Source organism: Lepus europaeus, chromosome 23, assembly GCF_033115175.1.
Source record: "Lepus europaeus isolate LE1 chromosome 23, mLepTim1.pri, whole genome shotgun sequence".
NCBI classification, from domain to species: Eukaryota; Metazoa; Chordata; class Mammalia; order Lagomorpha; family Leporidae; genus Lepus; species Lepus europaeus.
In genome coordinates this window covers 6,327,388-6,348,281 of record NC_084849.1, presented here as the reverse complement: position 1 = coordinate 6,348,281, position 20,894 = coordinate 6,327,388, and the positions used below count along the sequence as shown (strand labels likewise).

Below are 20,894 nucleotides of genomic sequence, written 5' to 3'. Positions count from 1 at the left end.
ATCAGGCACTTGAACATGAGACGTGGACGTCTCCAGCAGCAGCTTAAACAGCTCAAAGCCTACCCCTTGGTAAGATTTTTATAGTTAAGGGTGTTCACTTGAATTAAAGTGTCAATAGTTGTAAAGTTAGCTAAGTATCGAGAAGTAGAGAATGCTGAAAACTAGAGCAACAAATCTCATTCAGGAATGCATTCAGGTAATGAAAAAGGTCTTGACTTAGGATTCGGACTTAAGCTGGTTGGATAAATGGTCATTTCAGAGAACAATGGGTGTGGCCGGCGCCGCTGCTCACTAGGCTAATCCTCTGCCTGCGGCGCCAGCACACCGGGTTCTAGTCTCAGTTGGGGCACCGGATTCGGTCCTGGTCGCTCCTCTTCCTGTCCAGCTCTCTGCTGTGGCCCGGGAAGGCAGTGGAGGATGGCCCAAAGTCCTTGGGCCCTGCACCCACATGGGAGACCAGGAGAAACACCTAGCTCCTGGCTTTGGATCAGTGCGGTGTGCCAGCCGCAGCGGCCATCGGGGAGGTGAACCAACGGAAAAGGAAGACCTTTCTCTCTCTCTGTCCACTGTCAAAAAAAGAAAAAAAAAAAAAAAAAAGAGAACAACGGGTGTGGGGCCAAGCCCCAGTGGCAAAGAGCACTTCTATTTTATCTGATGAAGTAGCTGGGCTGCTAGAAGGCATTGTTGAGAGACACTGCTGGAATACTAGATTTGAGGCCTGAGGCCTGTTCTGGGCCAGAAGCCACTTCCTGGTCTCCAACTAGGGTAGCAGGGACCATTTTACAGGGCGATTTTCTACAGGACCAGCCACATGTCTGTACTCTCGTCATCAGTTGTCCTCACCTCCCCTGATGCTGCGCAGGCAATCAGCTTTGGTGGTAGACAACTTTGGGTACCGCCCACCTTACTTCCTTTGGGCGCCATCTTTGAATTGCCTCGTGTGTCTAATTTCCCCACAGCATACCTCAATGGCATCTTTTTTTTTTTTTAAGATTTTATTTATTCTGCTGGTTAACTCTCCAGATGGCTGCAACAGCTGGAGCTGCACCGACCCAAAGCCAGCAGACAGGAGCAGCATCTGGGTTTCCTACATGGGTGAAGGGGCCCAAGGACTTGGGCCATCTTCCACTGCTGTCTGAGGCCACAGCAGAGAGCTGGATCACAAGTAGAACAGCCAGGACTAGAATCAGTGCCCATATGGGATGCGGGCGCTTCAGGTCAGGGCTTTAACCCGCTGCACCACAGCGCCGGCCCCTCAATGGCACCTTTATTTTCTCTCTTTCTCAACCCCAATGAACTCTCAAATTCTATTCCAGCTTCCAAATTACTGTTAAAACCGTCAGCATCTACAGCGACAAAAGGTTTAAGCATGATATAACCATGGATGCCACCTCTCATGTAGACAGACTTCAATAATGGCTTCTTGCAGAATCATACAGCGTATGTATACTTACCTATATGCTTCCCGCTACACAGGAACTGACATGGTTGCCCCTGGCTCCATGTGGCTATTATGCATTTGAAATATGGTGATTTCCAACTGAAATGTGTTGAATTTAAAATACACACTGGGTTTCAGAAACAGAAAAATTAAAAAGAGGGCTCAAAACTACTAACAACAGTGTTTTGGATGTTTATAAATTTCCTTTTAACTATTTACATTTGGTTACTAAGATTAAACTGAAATGTTGCTCCAGAGCAGCACAGAGCAGACCACCTCAGACATTATGGTCAGCTCCTAAGTGCAGAAGCTTCCATGTCCACATTGCCATATGGGGCCATGCACATTTTAAAACCGACTTGAGGTCATTAAACTTGAAAAATCTGTGATGATCCCCAAATTAATGACCAGAAAGCTTTTCCCCTGAAGCATGGGAAAGCCATTTCTCCAGAATCAGCTCTTGGAAAGCTGCACCTTTACTAAAAAATCTTAATTACTTGAGTTTCATGTGTAACAAAAAACCATACCTAACAACAGTAATTTGTGTTAAAAAAGTAGGGTGTTGTATCTTTTTTTTAAAAAAATTTATTTGAAAAGCAGAGTTACAGAGGAAAAGAAATCTTCCATGTGCTATACACTCCCCAAAAGGCCTAACAGCTAGGGCTGGGCAAGGCTGAAGCCTGAAGCTTCATCCAGGTCTCCCACACGGGCAGCAGAGGGCCCAAGCACTTGAGCCACCTTCTGATGCCTTCCAAGGCTCGTTAGAGAGCTGGATGGTAGTGCAGCAGCTGGGACTCACACCAGCGCCCATATGGGATGCCGGAGCTGCAGTCAATGGCTTAACTGCTATGCCACAGTGCAAGCCCCTAAATGTTATCCTTAATCAGTCTTTGTTGTGTGGTGTTATATTGTGATGTTTCTCAAAGCAAACATTATTTTGTTATAACAAAAGTAAGTTAACTAAATTTTGTAGTTCCCCCTCATTACCGGATTTAAGCTGCGCTCATTTTCGTGACAATGTTATCTTCTAATGTTTTAGGTCATGCTAGAGAACACTTCAAAGGGATAACGAGAAAAGGGAATACAAAGGACTTGTTATAAGGCACTTTATTAAAATAAAAGTGCTTACATCCCTTTAATGCATTAAGCTATTTCCTGAATAACATATGGAATATTTGACAAATACTGTACACCAATTCTGCCCTTATAGTAGGAAAACAGTATTATTTTAATAAACTTATTTGCTCCTCCCACCTTCCTCTTACATTGTTGCTCACCATGGTGTTACCTACAGCATAGTTGACTGTTCTTAAAGAAAAGTTTCTAACCAGTGTTTTCTAATAGCAATTGCAAAATGCTACAGAAACCATAAAACAAACAATAATTCCAGGTGACTTAAATTAAACACCAGTTTTGAGAAAACCATTTTTATTATCATCACCACCCAGCTTACTTGTGCTGGATTTTATACCAAATGGCCAGATCTTCTAAAGTACACCTACATAACATTTCTTTCATGTTTCAAGAGATGAAAATAACTGTACAAGGTTAAGTACAAAAGTACACAAGACAGTGGACACGAAAAATCTATGTATGAGATTTTACCCCACCTGAAGCTCTTATATATTTGAAAAGTAGAATTCATGAACTAAAAAATATTGTCCTTCTATAGTCCTGTCAAGTTTAATGGAAGTGGGTTTAACCTGATTACAACACTAACACCAGTATCACTGATCTGATATTTACAAAAAAATCGTATTTTTCAATAAATTAAAGTCAATGCAACACCCATGCAAGCTAGAATGCTAGCTGTTTGGTGAACAAGGACCCGACATCAGAACAAGAAGTCTACGAAGTCCCAAACTTTACAAGTGTGATCTTCTCAGACTGCATCCATTCCTCGCATTGAGGATGTGAAACCCAAGCCCATTCCTCTCTGTGTGTGGGTCTGTGACCTTGCCATTTCATACTGAGCGTCTAGATTTCGGAATACTTCTTCTTGCTGCTTCAAAGTCTTGTAACTTTCTTCATCAACTGAGCTACATCCAGCTTCATCTTCACTCTAAGTATTAGACATAAAATATTAAGTGAATACAGAGGATAATAAAATGTAATTCTCTCCCTTCATAATATCCGTAAGTCTCCCCTGATGGGTATTTGCCCTCAATGACTGTCTCCATTCTTCAGGCACCTACAAAGTATAAGACAATGTTCTTCCAGGTCTGCAAGAGGAGGATGTAACAGAAACAAGCTGCATTTTAGTGGGGTGGTGAAGAATATGTTGGACGGTATATAAACCCCACAGAGAAAAATAAAACACAAATTGGCAGTAGGAATGCTTGCTGTTTTTACAAGTGACATCTGAGCAGAAACCAGCACCAGAAACAGGCAGGTTTCTGAGGGAAGAACAGTGCTAGGAGGGCTAGCAGCAAATCCAAACTCCAGCGCATGCTCCAGATTCACAGCCAGCTTAGTGCAGCTTGACTTGAGCCAAACACTGCCTCAGCGAAAAACTAATCCTCTGCCCAGCATTTGTGGACCTCTCCATGTTAATACTGCGCCTGCACTAAAAACCCAGTTCTCTATAACTTAAAACAAATTCCCCCCATTAAGCACTGAAAATAGAGTATATTTTCCCTAAAAAACTCTTACCTAAAATGTCAGTAATAAGAAACAAATGTGCTAATTTAATGGCGTGACAACTGAGGGTTTAAACTATGAATTTGGAGATATAAAGCACCACAAAGTATCTACACAGACTTACCACTAAAATGTTTTGACACTGAAAACGGTTACTGTGAAAACAGTCTAAATTTTAATACAAAGTATAACTCACCTTAATACCCATTAATTTCCTAAATTTGACATTTTGGTCCTTGTTTCCAAAATTCAATTTTTCCCATATTTCAGCAGACTGGGATCTATCCTGTGAAGAAATACTAAATTTTACAACTTATAAAATTTAAGTACTTTTGTCCAAATACCAATTTTCTCAGTATTTCAAATAAAAGAAACAATACCATTTATGGCAGTCTAGCAATGGAGTTTACTAAGATTATATATTATGGATTAATGAAGCAAACAAGCATCTCACTTTTTTTTGGTAAAAATGCCTCATCTAAGCAGCCTCTTTTCCCATCATGGTGATACTAGTTTCCATGGAAAGCTTCACTGAGATCATGCATGCCTTAGTCCAGTATTGAATAACTACAGCATATTACACTACTCCAGGAGGTTTTCAGAGAAAATCCAAACTAATCTTTTTCAATTCACACTTTCTATGCAATTGCTAATCAGAATGATAAAACATGGAATAAAAGAACTCACCCCTTCTTTCTTGCCTTGCCAAAGCATTTTCCTTTTTTTTTCTTGTTCGGCAAATTTCATGGGATTCACAGCAGCTGGGTTATAGTAGCTAGGAACAGCTATTCCGGTCTCTGCCAACGCTTTAGCCTGCAGGGCTGCCATTTGAGCTGCCATAGCTATCTGAGGAGTTACTTGCGTTCCTGATGCCAATAGGGCGGCAACATTAAGAACAGAACCTCCAGTAGCGGCAGCGGCTGAGGAGGACAGAAGCATGGATTTGAAAACAAACATGTTATTCACATATAGAGACTCTCTAATCTGCAAATAGGCAGAATTATTTTCCCCAAATGAAGGTACTTCAAAAAGTTCCTTTAACAATTAAAAGGCTAAATTTTATTTTGGCGTTTTGGCTGTTTCATTTACAGTTTATTCACGACACATTTTCCATGAATTTTTGAAATCTTCTGGTACAAGAAAATAATCAAATATTAGTTTGTAAAGTATTAGCACTTTAGCAAACATCAAATGTGTTCACCACCAGACATATGTCTGCACATGAATACTAATATATTCTCAAACCTCATCTACTTCTCCAAGGATGAAGAGAAGGTATGATCTCAGAACCAATAAACTATGGTGCTCATAGCTGTAATACAATAATGGTATCATCTCCCTAGGGTTCTTTATAAACTATGAAATGTATCTCATCTACATACTATGAAAATCATAATATTTCATGTTAATGCGCATATAACAGAGGGTAAGGCCAAGTAGTCATTCCACTTTAGTGGAGTTGGTTACCTCTACATAGAATGACTATCTGATTACATGTTTTTGTCCATTCAGCACATGACCATAAAAAACTCTTAGAAGTTACAGATATTATAAGGAATCAAATTCTCCAAGTACTTTTATAATTTTGTGCTCTTACTAAAAACAGAATTGTAGTTTTGTTAAATTTTGGAATATTCAAATGGGTACTAGGGTGTAGGGAGTCTGACCCAGCAGTTGGAAGACCTTTTCTCTCTGTGTAACTTTCAAGTAAACAAACAAACAAACAAACAAACAAACAAAAAAAAAGCAAGCCGGCATCGCACTGGATGTTGTGCGAATTTGGGAAGTAAACCAGAGTATAGAACATAACTCTCTTCTTCCTGTTATTCTGCTTTGCAAATGAATAGATAAATCTGGAAAGACAATGCATTATTTCTGATCAACTTCTTTAAAAACCTGCATAAGCAGAAGACATTTGCAGAGACAACCAAGTTATTACTCAGTATCTGCATGGATGTAATGAACAATACCACCGCATAAAGAATGATGTAGAAAACACTGAAATTACTTAGTGTATTGACTGTCAGTAACTACCACAAGTGACTTTCTTCCTGTTACCTTTGTGTACTTTTCAAAATTTCCATAAACATAACTACAATTCTATAAAAAAGAAAAAAATACCTGCAGCCATTTCCTGTTGTTTTTGTTTTTCAACCATTTCCTTTTCTCGCTGTTCTTGTAATTTCTTTGCCCTTTCCAACCTGTCAAAGACAATTTAAAAAAATTTAAAATAAAAAAATTTAAAATAAAATAAAAAACATATATCTTTGTAACTAGAGACAAAATACATTATGATTTATAGTTTAACACCTCTTCCTCCAACTGAGAAAAAAAGTTAATTACTAGACTTAAGCATTTTTGAATGAATAATTAAAAATAATTTTTATATATAGTAGTCAAAGAAAGTGGTTAACAGTTTAAAACTCCACCATTCTCCATAATCTATTAAATAGGGGAAGATAGGAATGTAATTTTTAGCCACTGAAGAAATTTAGCACCAGCAAAGGAACTGGTAACCAAACACAGTACTTAATCCCAAAACAAATAAATCCTATTTCACATTAAATTTAATAACGAGTATGTGTGCAGAAATCCTCATCACCATTACTTCCTATAGAATAAGTAACACTATGTTTATAATCAGTTCCTGAAATGAAATACCTTTTATTTCAGTACTTGATTTACCAATCTTAAGTTAAAATGCCACCATTCCCCTTCTAATGTGGTATAAAGTGGCAAGAACTGGGTCACTGTGAATAAAAAAATACAGTGACAAATAACTGGCATGTTTTAAAATTGTTGTAATTTACATCAAAGGAATTTTAAAATCTAGAATTTTATTCCTTAATGAGCTCATGTGTAGGGAGGACCACACAGCTTCATCTGATTTCATCCTTGAGAATCAAAGTTTTAAGGGTAACAATAAAATGAAGGCCACAGATCAGAAAAACCTAACGGGTTAAGTCACTGCCTGCACCCCCAGAATCCCGTATGAGCATGGGTTCAAGCTCCCTGCTAATGAGCCTGGGAAAGCAGTAGCAGATAGCCTGAATGCTCGGGCCCCTGGCACCCAAGTGGGAGACTCAGATGCACTCTTGGCTCTTGCCCTTGGTCTGGCCCAGGCCTAGCTGTGGCAGCCGTTTGGGAAAGTGATACAGTGGATGGATAAAAGATCTTTCTGTCTCTTTGCCTTTTAAATCAATGTTAAAAACAAACAAACAAAAAACCCCAACAAGTCTATATGCTATATATAATACGTAAAAAACTAACCCGATGTTCTGAAATTAGAGGATTTCACGGAAACTTTTCACATGGGAGATCACTAAGTCAAAAATGTTTTACACTGGGCTGGCGCTGTGGCACAGTGGGCTAAAGCCCTGGTCTGCAGCACTGGATCCCATATGGGTGCTGGTTCAAGTCTGGCTAATATGCCTGGGAGAAGCAGGGGAGGATGGCCCCTGCACCCACATGGGAGACCCAGAAGAAGCTCTTGACTTCGGATGGATGGGCTCAGCTCCAGCTGTTGAGGCCATTTGGGGAGTGAAACAGTAGATGGAAGACTCTACCTCTCTCTGTTAACTCTCTTTCAAATAAATAACAATCTTAAAAAGTCTTACATGCTAGTAATTTCACTCATAAAATTTCAACAAAAACTTAAGACATATAAAAGTGAAAACAAACATTCTGGCTTAGGAAACACCTGTCAGAACTTAACGGACCTTTCATTATACACTACATCAGAGTTTGAAGTAAATTATTTCAGAATTCTGTTGCTTTTAGTTTCAGAAAGAAACTATGAGTGCCTACTATTGGTTGCATTAAAACAGCCACTGCAGGTTTGGAATTAACACCATTCACTGAGTTGAATGGCGTGAAGAACGCGTGAGCTCACACCTTTGCTGCTGCTGTTCAGCTGGAGTTTCTTCCAGGCTGGGTTCACAGGGCAGCAGCACATCAGGTGACATTGTGATAACTGTATTATTGTAATAAAAAAAATACAAACTCAATTTTGTGAAGAGGAAAAAAAAACAAAAAACACCCAAGATTGAAAGACCATAATTTTCAGAATTTGTATGAGAAAACAAGTGAGGTCTGTCCTTGCCTCCTGTGAGGCGGTTCTCAGAATCATGTTGCAGGTTTCACTCAAAAAGTCCTGCTGTGAAGTACCGCAATCACTTGTCCTTGAAACAACAGAAAACTAAAAAAAAAAAAAAAAACAAAAAAACCAAACAATTTTCTTTGCTATGTTTTCAGTAGTAATACATGCAAGATCAAGTACACTGGCTTATAATGCATAACCATTATTTGCCATCTTCAAAATAAAAACTGAATTCTTAATGTTTCAGGTATTTGGTCTTAGGAAAAAAAGTAGAGGCAAAGCTATTTTGAAGGCAAAATTAACAGCTTTTGTACCAGTTTAAGGTTCAAAAAAGTTCTGATGTAGGAATCTAAATTTCTTGAGAAAAATGAATCAGTTAATTATGAAGAAAGAAAAACAAAAAACAGGAACTATTCTTAGACATCTCAGCCCTCCTAGTTGTACGTAAATGAACGTACGAGAATTCAAAAACTACTGAAGCAGTTTGCTAGCAGAAAAGTGCCACAGCACTAACAGATTTAATTATTTAAATTACCCTGACTGAAAACATTCATTTCCATCCACATAACTCAGCATCTATTTAAAGTTAAAAAGGGATAATGAATTAAAAATAGACACACCTCCTAGCTAAAGCTTCTTGCGCATCCATTGCTGTGTTTCTGCCTCTGAAGGGAGGTGGACTAGGAGTTCGGCTTAAACTTCTGCTAAATCTTCTCGGCTTTTCAAGTCTCTTCTTTCTGTCTCTGCAATAAACCGTATTACGCATGTTTCACTGTAACCAAGGGGCAATTATTTCTTCGAGAAGAAATTAAGTATATTATGGTTGCACTTATGTATTCATGTTCATGCATTTACACTGTTTAATAAAAACCAAAATGACATAAACATGTAGCACCACTTCCTTCTTTACCTGTTGCACATCTTCCACAGTTATAACAAGTTTCTTGCTTGCACTGCCAATTTATTTAAACATCTATGCTATAGCTGGACAGAACAACAGTGGTTGTTTCCATTCTTTGGCATAGTACACACAATGTTGCAAAATCAGCACAAGACAGTTATTTTGTTTGGAAGGCAATATGCATGCAACAGGGATTGACCAGTCAACTGTTTGTAGTATTTACAATGAAATCTGTGTTTCTAAAACACAAAATTAGTAACTAAAACAAAAGAATTAGCAGAATTAAACACAAAAATAGTCACTGATCAGAATCAAAGTTAACAGCGAGAACTACAAATGTCATTGTGACTGTCCAAAAGGTGACTGAAAAGCTTAACGCCTCATTTACATTTGATTCACTTAATTTCTTATTTGAGGATGTTCCGTTACTCAACTACAGAGCAGAACCAAAGGGGCAGGCAGTTGGTTTCTCTTATTGGAGTCCCTGGCTGTGAGTTTTGGTTCTGTTTCTCAGCCAGTTTCCTGCTAATGTGTGCCTTGGGAGGCACTAGGTGATGGTTAAAATATTTAGGTCCTGGCCACCCAGGCCCTGGCTGTTGTGGGCATTTGGGGAGTGAACCAGTGGTTATATATATATATATATATATATCCCCCAGAAATAAACAAACAGAAATGCAGTCTACCAGTGAGATGCTGGTTCAGACATCCTGTCCTACACTGAAGCAACACACTTTAGTTCAATGACAGCTTCCACTCCTGACTTCTACTTACAGTAGACTCTGGGAGGCAGAGGTGATTGCTCAAGTGCTTGGGTTTCTGCCACCGTGCAGAAGACCTGGATTGATTTCCTGGCTCCTAGCCTTAGCCGCAGCCCTTTCGCACCACTGGTATGTGAACTAGTGGATGAGAGCTCTCTCTCACAGAAAAACAAAATCAAGCTGTATGACCAAACACGGACTTAATATTTATAGCTAATTTATCCTCTGATGCTCTTTATTGTACTTCTCTTCCACACGAGTTTGAATTAAGTTCATTCATCTTGAAAATGGGATATGGGATATGCACTAAAGTGGACTAAGCATATCCCATGGACTTTGTATCCAGATTTGTTTGGAAACTGGACCTGACTCAAGCACTTAGGATTTTTGGCTTCTTCGTCAAGTCATCTAACCTCACTAAAACTTAAAACGTGGGTGTTTTGAGGTTTGATGTGCTAAAACAGGCAAAAAGCTTTGGAGCACGTGGGAGTCACACAATCCATGTTTGCTCATTTCACATGTAAAATGAATCCAGTGTTGGGAAAATAAGATGAAACTAATAGGTTTATTCAGGTTGGTTCTTTACAGATTACCCAAAAACATATGAATTCACTTGCTCTGTATTAGGTTATGATTAAAGCAGTTTTACCGACATCTGCAAATAAAATTATGACGCACAGTTTTAACATTCTGACTAAAGATGAATAGAGCCTCTAAGGGGACTTCACAGATTTCACTCAGGATGACGAGCACCTACCGACTTCTACTCCTTGTCCGACTCCTGCTTCTAGTCCTATGCCTGTGTCTTGATCTTGAGCGTGAGCGAGATCTGATCCGCCGTTTTCTTTCCCTGCTTCTGGATCGTGACTTCTTCCTGTCTCTGCTTCGAGATCTTGATTTCTTCCTCTCCCTACTCCTGGATCGAGACTTCTTTCGTTCCCTGCTTCTACTACGATGGCGCCTGAAATTCAAGTACACAAATTTGTAGTTACTCATAGTTGTATTTTTCTAATTATCCACACCGCATAAGTTACTTAAGTACTGCAACCAAGACAAGCAACAAAACTACTCTGAACTGTTTACAGAAAGGACAACTGGGGTTTTCAAAGGATTTATAATTTACAAAATGACCTCCATTCTTTCTTGATGATTACTAAAGAACACAGTGAAGATTTCACATGTGGAAAATGTTCAATGCTTCTTATTCCAATTAAAGATTGCTGGGGAGTGGGTGACTGGCTTGGTGGCTAAGACCTGGCCTCCTATTTTTGAATCCGTTGGTTTGGTTCTTGGTCCCACTCCTTCCTTCAGCTTTCTGCCAATGAAGATCCTGGGAGGCTCAGGTGATAACGTAAGTGACCGGGTTCCTAACACTCACGCAGGAGACCTGAACTGACATCCTGGCTCCTGGCTTTGACCTCCACATGAAGGTCATTTCAGGTATTTAGAGGAGTCAGAGGATGGGAGCTCTTTGTCTCTAAAAAAATAATTATTAAAAAAAAGAGTGGGGGGGCGACATTGTATAGTGAAGTCTGTATCTTACCAAAACGTTTTTTTAAAGCTTAAGTTAGTACCTGTTAGAGCATCTACCAAAAAATTTTTGACTGCATGTGATACCACATGTATATATCCCTCACAGAATTCTTCAAATAAAAATGATTTAACACTGCCTTCTTAAAGTAAAAATACCCACAAACCTGAACCATGATTTATTTAGTTTCTCAAAATTTTAAAAATCTGTTACAACAACAACAAAAAAAGCCTACATATTAGCAATATGCATTCTAAAACATGACATGAAAGTACTATTTACTGACAGCATTACATTTTAAAACCTGACTTTCTTACACTGTAAAACCAATAAATCAAAAGGTTAAAGGAAATCCATTCATTAGCTGTTTGCAGGAAAAGGAATAGATGAAATTAGCCAAGAAGTATTCATTTCCTAATTAACATTCTTGGGGTAATGCTGAATCACTGCGCTCCTTTATGTAACTTAGCTTGCTGCACGGCATTAAGCCACAGCACCAACACTGTTTACCTTTCACGGGACCTGGATCTCGAGTGACTTCTTCCTCTGGATGACTTCCTTTCTTTCCGTTTGTGTCTGTCCTCACCGTTTTCAGATGAATTTAGTCGCTCTCTTCCTTTATCAGAAGAATGTTCTTTGTCATTATGGTCCTCAGACTTGTGTTTCTTAGAGGATTTATCTTTGGATTCATGTCTTCTTGCCTGTTTTAAGAAGAAGTTGGTTCTTTCAGGAAAATAGTGCAACAAAAAGAGTTAGTATGGGTATCAGTAGACAAAAATGCTGTGATGCAACATTAGTAACCTTAGGAGTGTGTGGCAAATAAAAAAAAGATCTAGTTTCACATCACCCAAATGTTGCAGAATACAATTACTAATTTTTCTTTATAAACACCCGAAAGATTCCTCCCGAAAATATTTTCAAATACAATAAAAATAATTTTCAAAGTTGAAATATTGAAAAACCATTAAACAGATTCCCTGATGTTTACCTTGCCTAAAAGAATACAGACCACACATATATATATCAATTTCTAGAGACAGAGTATATAATTTAGGTTTAAAAAGTAAATAAAACAGAGATAATAAAGAAATGAAGAAATGCATCAGAAAAAAAACATTTCAAATTAGGTAGCTAGTATAATTTTACTAACCATTAACATTTTCTGCAATTTCAAATTATGCAGAATTGCAGTGTCCCTTTTATAGCTGTACTGCCTGCTATATCCTCTCTAAAAAGACGGTCTACAGTTTCTGTCCTATTGTCTAAACTATGAAGAAATCACTCATCATCTTGCAATTTCCTAAACAGGCATGGAGTTCCACTACATTTCATGTACTTAGGGTAGAAAATGGGAACGGTCTCTTAATTTTTAAGAAATCAAACTAGGGATAACATAGTCAATCCCTGGGCCAATACACAATGCACACTTTGCCATATTTTGGAAGATTAAAACCAAGGCTGTCACAACATATGCATTTAGAGACTCAGCTAAAATTAACAGTATGATCAAGTCTCCATCCTCGTACTCATAGAAAGTAGGAAACGCTGAGCATCATCTTTCCCCACATTAAGATTTGTCAAATCCATCTTAGAATTAAAGCTTCAACGTCCTGGACATCTGAGGATAACTAACATTTAATCTGGAAGGAAACTCATCTTCTCTAATAATTCCTTTATGTGCCATTAGCTAAGATCTAAAGTCACAAAGCTATAGAGCAGTTGAGCTGGATCTAGACCCCATGTTCTTCTGATGCCCAAGTCACCAGCTTGCCACCACAATTGGATACTTGTTTCCCCAAATAGGCCACGGTATATTTCTTCTTATTCAAGATTAACTTTTCTTAAAAACAAAAAAAATCCTTAGCCAATCATTTTTGGAACATGCATGATGATATATTTGAAAATGATCACAGTATGTAATTTATTGTTTTATAGAAAAACAAGAGACCTGGAGACACAGCTAAATCTTAGTTTCATTGCCAGTTCTCTGAGCTTAGAAAATTTCTTTGATTTTGCCATACAGTGGCAGACTGAAAAACTTTAAGTGGTTAAACTTCCAAAGGTTTTAGAGTTTTATTTCAAACCAGTTTTCCAAACATAACATTACTAGTAATTAAAAAAATAAAATAAAACATTAAAACCCTTAACTGATTTAAGATATATTTAAGGGAAATAGGAGTTTGAATGACTAATAGTTACCTTATCATGAAGTAGGCTTATTATTTTGCTATCTGAGTCTGCAGCGTCTTCAGTTCAGTCTCTTCGCGCATTAGCACGCTGAGTATGATTTATTATAGAAATGTTATCATGTGAGCTAAACAAAATAGTCATTTTCACAAAAACTCTCCTAAATTAAAAATTTAACAGAGCTTCCATTAGGGGAGGAGGTGAAGTCCCTGGCCACATCGTCTTAGGAGTCCCCTGCCCAGCCCCGTTAGACTCTTCTCGTCCCTTGTCTTTCCTTCTGCTCCTCGAGGGCTCACTGCTTGTCTTCTCGGGAGGGTGAGCTGCAACACAGCTGCTGCCTTTCTCTTTCCTCACGCCTTGCAGTCAAGGCCACCTTTTCTGCTGTCCCTCACACCTTCACTTCAAAGTTCAGTGTTACTATTAGGGAAATCACACTAGTGTACTACAGAAAAGAGAACTCTTGTTATCTTTCATAAAGAAAAAGTAGCCCGCAGGTATCTAGGGTACTGCTACTTAGAGATGACTGCTATTTAAAAGTCCTGAGCAGCTGTCAGGCACAAGGAGACTCGGGACCTCAGGTTAATGGAAGCTCTGTGCGACAGGCCTAAAAAAACCAATTATATTCTTCATATGAAATTTTTGTGAATATTTTCACAATATCATAAAGTTAATAGTTTTTGAAGGTACTTTTCATACAAACAACTATCTTCTTGAAAAATGATGAAGCCAAATCATGCTTATTTTATAACCCAATTAACCTTTTAAATTTTAAGTTTTGGTACTTACCTTGACAAAGTCCTATATTCACACAAATATTTCTACCAGATACTTTACAAGTATTTTAAAGTACCTATTCACTACAAAGTGTTAATTACCTCTTTGCTTCTGCTCCGGCTCCTATGCTTTCTTCCTTCATTATCTGTAAATGCACACAAAAATTCACCATAAACAAGGACACTAGGACATCTCATTTAAACATATATCCCAGATGCTCTATAACAAATTGCCAGTCCATGTGGCTAACCAGATTCTATTTGCTGCTCATCTTTCAATGACTATATTTTTACAGCAGGGGTGGGATTCTTCCTCTGTTAATACTATACCTATGTTAAACAAATGAAGTGATTCAAACAAGTTGGAGTATAACCAAGAACAAACATTTTCTTTTCAAGAGTTACAGGTTCTTAGTGGTTTACAAAATATTCCAACTAGCCCATCTTGTTTCCTAGTCCACAGCAAACTTACAAGGATGTTGCTACAGGTAAATAAACTAATTAATGTGAAAAAATAAAAATAAAAAACAGGCTGAATGACATCTAGCCTGTTATATGAGGGGAATTTAGGAAGTTTGTGGGAAAGGGAATTAAACTAAGTTTACTGTGGTACAAAGAAAGTGAAATTGATACCTACTTTTGTCATAATATACATTTCCAAGAACTTTGTGAAGAGCCCTCATTTATGCAGTCAGAATAATGTTATTAGTTTAGAAAATCTCTACTCAAAATTGTTCATGAGAATTCTAAACAATTTCAAATGTACAGGTAAAAGCTACTTTTGTCAAGAACTGTTTGTAGGCACAAAGGATTAAATGACTAAGTCCAGGTCCACTTTTATACCTAGCATTATTCTACTTCCCATTCAACCTCTTTATTTACTAGCAATGCCGATTTTTTTTTTAAATAGCAAAGGATCTTTTATCTATCAGTTTAATTTCATCTTTTTAAAAAAGTCAATGAAACAAAAAAAATATTGAGCATTAGGAAGTAAAACCTTTTCTACCAAGAAAGAAGGAAACCCAGTGGTCAGGAGCCTGGCCTAGTGACTGAGAAGTCTGCATCCCACATGGGTGCCTCTGTTGCATGCCCACCTCTGGCTGCCAACGGCAGCTTCCTGCTAGAGTACATCCTAGGTGGTAGGTGATGGCTCAAGTGATTGGGTTCCTGCCACCCACATGGGAAACCTGGAATGAGTTTGTGGCTTCAGGTATACATTTGCAAAGCAAACTGCCCCTCTCCCCAACCCAGCAAGTCCTTGCCCTGCACCTGCATCGGAGACCTGGAAGAAACTCCTGGCTGCGGGATCAGCACAGCTCCGGCCATTGTGGCCAACTGGGGCAGTGAACCAGCAGATGAAGACCTCCCTCTACCTCTCTCTGACTTTCAAATAAATAAATCAATCTTAAAAAGGAAAAAAAAGTGAAAACAATCTAAGATATCCTTAAAAAAAAAAAAAAAGTTCAGAATGTGTCTTTGTCCAGACTATATACAGTTTGGACAGCTACAGTCTGAAAATGCTAACTTTCCATATTTTTGCCTTTGGACACTTATACATTTTTGCATTAGTTAGCACCTGCATTCCTCACAATTGAAAATAACTTCATTATGATTATACTTTCACTACCCACAGGGGCTGGGAAGAACATTAACTGAACCGACAAAATAAATAATTTTTTGCAATAAAAGCCTGATAATTTTAATCACCTCTAAGAATTCATACCTGATTTTCGTTTCCTTTCTCGTGACCTTGACCGTGACCTTGAATAATGGTGTTTTGAGGCTCTAGGAGAAGCAGATACATCTGACTGCTCTTTTTTCTTATCTCTATCTGGGGATGTCTTTTCTGGGGCTAGTCCATCTCGTTCTGTATCACTAGCCTGTAAATTTAAAGAAAAATAATTTAGAGTTCTTCATTATATGTAAAATGTTTCCCATTTCTTAGAGAGAGAGAGACAATGTCATCTATGAGTTCCATGTATTTCCAATAAACATTTACGCTGACTCTACCAGTTCTTAAACCAGCATACTTTTGGGGAAAAAAAAGAAATATTTTAAACTAGTGATCAAGGGTTGAAAAGACTTAATACTACAAGATCTTAAAAAGAAGAGTACTTCTAGATTATAAAGAGAAAATATGGGAGAACCCAATCTTAATTTCATTAACCCTTTCATGAAAACAAAACAAAAAAAAAAAAAAAAAAACAAAACAAAAAAAAAAACAAAAAAAACAAAAAAACCCCCGGCATGGCACCACTGCAAAATATGGTCTTGCTCCTCCTCACATATGCTGTGCTATAGAAACACCATTTCTGCTTTAAAGCTTTTTTTTTTTTTTTTTTTTGACTGAGTTACACAGTGAGCGAGACACAGAGAGAAAGATGGAAGCCAGGAGCCAGGTGCTTCTTCCTGGTCTCCCATAAGGGTGCAGGCGCCCAAGCACTTGGGCCATCCTCCGCTACCTTCCCTGGCCACAGCAGAGAGCTGGACTGGAAGAGGAACAACCGGGACTAGAACCTGGAGCTGATATGGGATGCCAGCACCACAGGCAGAGGATTAACCAAGTGAGCCGTAGCGCTGGCCCCTAAAGTATTTTCAAGTATTATGATCTTCATCTCAGTATCAGCTGTTTTCCAGTTGACAGTAGGGCAGATGAGATCTGCCCTTCTCATAACAAAGCACCCAATACAAAAATCCATAAACAATGGTTTCAGAGGGCTGGGTATTATGGCAGTGGGTCATGTTGCCACTTGGAGGCCCATATCCTATAGCAGAGTGTTTGTTCAAATTCTAGCTCCTCTACTTACAATCCAGCTTCCTGCTAATACAACAGAGAAGGCAGGGGACAAAGGCCCAACTACTCGCCACCAGGGGAAACTGGGATGGAGTTCTAAGCTGTTGGCTTTGGCTTGGTTTCAACCCCAGCTGCTGTAAGCATTCAGGGAATGAACCAGCCAAATGGAAAATCTATTTCTTCCTGTTCAGCTATTCAAAAAAAAAAAAAACAACAACAACAAAACAAGCTTTCAAAAGTAGATGTTTGACGAAGAAATGATTTCTGTGACCCTGCCAAACTATGTGATCCAAACGACAAATGACAACAGCACTATACTGGAGGCTACGACGTGCCACGGTGGGTTGGGCCACTGACTGCACCACCAACATCCCACATGTGTACCAGGTTCAAGTCTTAGCTGATCTACCTCCTACTAATGAGCCTGGGAAACCAGTGGAAGATGGCTCAAATGCTTGGCCCCTGCCATCCACATGGGAGACCTAGAAGGCTGACTCCTTGATTCAGACCCAGCTGTTGCAGCCATTTGGGGAATTAACCATCAGATGAAAGATCTATCAATCTCTCTCTTCCTCTGTACCTCTGCCTTTCAAATAAATAAATAAATCTTGGGGCAGCGAGGAAAAAAATAAATTGATTTAAGCTGGAGTCACAGAAAAAGCTCCAAGGCTAAACTAGAATCTGCAAACTCTTCATTCAGATTTTGATAAAAGGGAGCCAAAACTGTTTCAGTCAAATGTGGAAGGTGGACACTGATGAGGTAATATGAAAATACAAGTCATCTGGGAATGTGATGACTTAAGACAGGGATTGGCAAACCATGATCCCGTTTTTGTAGGGCCTTTGAGTCACGAACAGTTCTCCCATTCTTAAGGCAAGCATATAAAGAATGTGAAGGAGAGAGCATGTGGTCTACAAAGCCAAAAATATTTACCGTTTGGCCCTTCAGAAGATGTCTTAGGACATCAGAAAAAAAAAATCTGTATTCGATAAACAGCGAGCACAATATATTCTTCAGAAAGAATCACACAATGATCTTTTTTCCACTGAAAGATTAGCCCAAAAAATGATGATCAAGCAATGTATATGGAAAATTTTTAATAAATGACACAAGATGCTGAACTATTTCAATCAGTATCTGAGTTAAAAATGTGTCAAACTGCTAGTAGATTCCAGGAATAAAATGATAAATTAAAAAGGAATGAGTTATGGTTTAGTTGGGGTGAAAGACTAAGTGTTAAGCCTCTAAGAAAGGTACAAAAAGAACACTGAGAAACAGAAGGAAGCAACTACGACCGGGAGGTACTCATTCCAGTCTCCACGGGTGACTTCTGGAATCAGAACATTTTGTGCTGAAAGGCTTTCATTCCTTAGAATAGAGCCCAACTTTCTCATTTTACAGCTAAGACTTAGCAACACTGGTTGAGTTGGCCAAAATCTTTGTTGTGTCTCCTACTGTGTACTGTACCAGACAGGTAAACAACTCTGATCTGCAAAATTCATTCTTGTTTCCATCGTTATCCCTCAGGTCTATTTCAGACAAGTCTATTACATGCTAAGTGTTTGTACAGCTTATACTGCAGAAACACATGCCTGAATTGACTTCTCTGTAGGTAAAATAAAATAGAAGTGACAATAAGTTCTTAATCAAACAGCCATTTTCAACTGTGAAGCAATAAAGAAAAAAACCACCCCATTACCAAACAGGTATGGAATGACAGGTGGCCAGTTAGCCCTGGCAAATTTTTTTACTTCCCTGAGGCTATTTTACGGTAGCACAATGGCGATATCCTGAAACTGTAAAATTAGCTGAATATTGATACTGCTCTGAAAAAAAAAATCTTCTATACTTAGTAGAAACCTACATATAAATGCTAACTTGAAACCATCTTCCACTCCAGCATTAGCTGTCAGAAAGCTCCCCTGGTTTCCTCCAAGTTACATCTTGTTGGAAACCCCTTCACGCTTGAAACACAGTATACAAATCTATCACCAGCCCAAGGCAGGCAAGCACTGGTACTAGGCCACTTCTCAAGGGAAATGCCTCTTTACCGCACCGGACACTGCAGAAACAATGTTAATATTCACCTCACTTTTCAAACCTTGGAACCCAAGTAACACATACTACTCTTTTAAAGTATTCTAAGAGGTCCTAAACACTATGAAATCAATTAGCTCCACAAATAGCAAACAGCTTACCTACTGTTAAGAAATCTTATCAAAAACTGTTCTTGTCTGTGAGTGTGGGGGAAGTTGGGCAGAAAACCATCAGATTTTTCATAATTCCAGATATTCCGATTGTAAGGAAGTATAAACTTTTTTTTAGTAGTCCTACTTTTCAAAAAAAAAAAAAAAAGATTTATTTACTTGAAAGGCAGAGTTAGAGAGAGAGACAGCGGGAGAGGTCTTCTATCCGCTGGGTCATTCCTCAAATGGCCGCATCTGCCGGATCTGGGCCATTTTGGAAGCCAGGAGTCAGGAGCTTCACCCAGGTCTCCCACGTGGCTGCAGGGGCACATTAGCAGGGAGCTGGATCGGAAGTGGAGTAGCCGGACTAGAACCAGCGAGACCACAAGCAACAGCCTTACCCTCTAAGCCACAGCGGCGGGCCCAGCAGTCCTATTTATTCTCGAAAATGAGAAAGCATCTTTTTGGTCTGCAAACAGGAATGCAAAGACGCTTACGTTTTTCTTTTAAGAGAACTACAAACGTGGCCACAAAAGCGTCCCACCGGAATCGGGCAGCTTCCGCCCAAGGCGGCTAGTTACGGCTCACAATGGGTTATCTATGAACTGCAGTTCTTATGCAGGTCAACGAAGGGGTTTGAAACTTAAAGGAAAAAGGCCAGTGAAGGGACTTGATCACGATGCTCCTCAAACACTTAAAAGTGACTCCGTCAGCGGTCGCTTCGGAAACCAACAATGTCAGAACTGGGGGTTCCCAAACGTTCCAAGTCGGTTTCCTTGCCCCCTTTCAGCAACGCCATCCCAGGGGCCCTAGCTGGGAAACACGCTGAGGTCTGGACAGACAAGCGCCAATCCACATTATGCAACCCTGAGCACACGCAAAAACAAAACAAAAAAACCAAAAAACAGCCATAAGACTGCCCTCCTCTCGCACAGACACATCCTTCCCGACCCAACACTCTGCGGAGCCGCTCCTCGGCTCGTCTCTGCCCCATCGCTTCTCCACCACGATCCCCAAATGCCCGAGCCCCAGGGAAACTTAGAATCAGCCACCGGTCGGTGCAAGCCAAACCGGAGGCAGTACAATGGGCCGAAAGGACACCGTGCCAGAGAAGCGCTGAGGAAAGTTCTGGAAAAAACGGCACTCCCTGCGGCTCCCCACCCCCACCGACACCGCCTTCCTTCCCCCTCCCTACGGCAAACAGCCATGATGGCGGGTGCAGAAGGCGGCGGCGGCGCCATTTTGTCCACACACACACAGGCGGACAACAGCTCCGGCAGCCGTCCACCCCCCTGCAAAGGTGCAGAAAGAAATCCCTGGCTTCAAACTCAGATTCGGCACCTACCGCCATAGCCTAGAGTCCTGGCCGCTAGAGCGGCGCCTCCACTTTCCGCTTTTCAACACTACCGGCCGCCCCGAAGCTTCGCCACAGACTAAATCGTTCGTGCGAGAGACCCGGATGGCACAAAGGCTATGAGGCCCGGTGCGCCGCGCAGCTTGCTGGGAGAAAAAAGGGGTGGTGATAGGAGTTTCTATGGCAACTCGGTTCAAGGCGGTGATTGGGTGCTTTTCTGAAAGGGGCA

General features: G+C 39.7%; 1 protein-coding gene across 5 annotated transcripts; it reads right to left on the bottom strand.

The window, feature by feature from the left end:
* Positions 1–2,543: 2,543 nt before the first annotated feature.
* Positions 2,544–20,795, bottom strand: RSRC2 (arginine and serine rich coiled-coil 2). 5 transcript variants are annotated; one of them, XM_062182854.1, is made up of 11 exons: positions 20,657–20,795; positions 19,492–19,629; positions 16,054–16,210; positions 14,433–14,476; positions 11,881–12,093; positions 10,597–10,800; positions 8,801–8,923; positions 6,203–6,282; positions 4,769–5,001; positions 4,278–4,367; positions 2,544–3,503 (listed from the first exon to the last, which is right to left on the bottom strand). In XM_062182854.1, exons 3-11 carry the CDS (start codon positions 16,132–16,134, stop codon positions 3,324–3,326), a joined length of 1,248 nt encoding a protein of 415 aa, XP_062038838.1. In that variant the 5' UTR covers positions 16,135–16,210; positions 19,492–19,629; positions 20,657–20,795; the 3' UTR covers positions 2,544–3,323. The 5 variants fall into 5 exon arrangements, with proteins under 5 accessions (XP_062038838.1, XP_062038837.1, XP_062038839.1 ...); XM_062182853.1 differs by lacking the exon at positions 19,492–19,629 and having other exon boundaries at positions 11,881–12,071; XM_062182855.1 differs by lacking the exons at positions 19,492–19,629; positions 20,657–20,795 and adding an exon at positions 19,324–19,347.
* Positions 20,796–20,894: the final 99 nt, after the last annotated feature.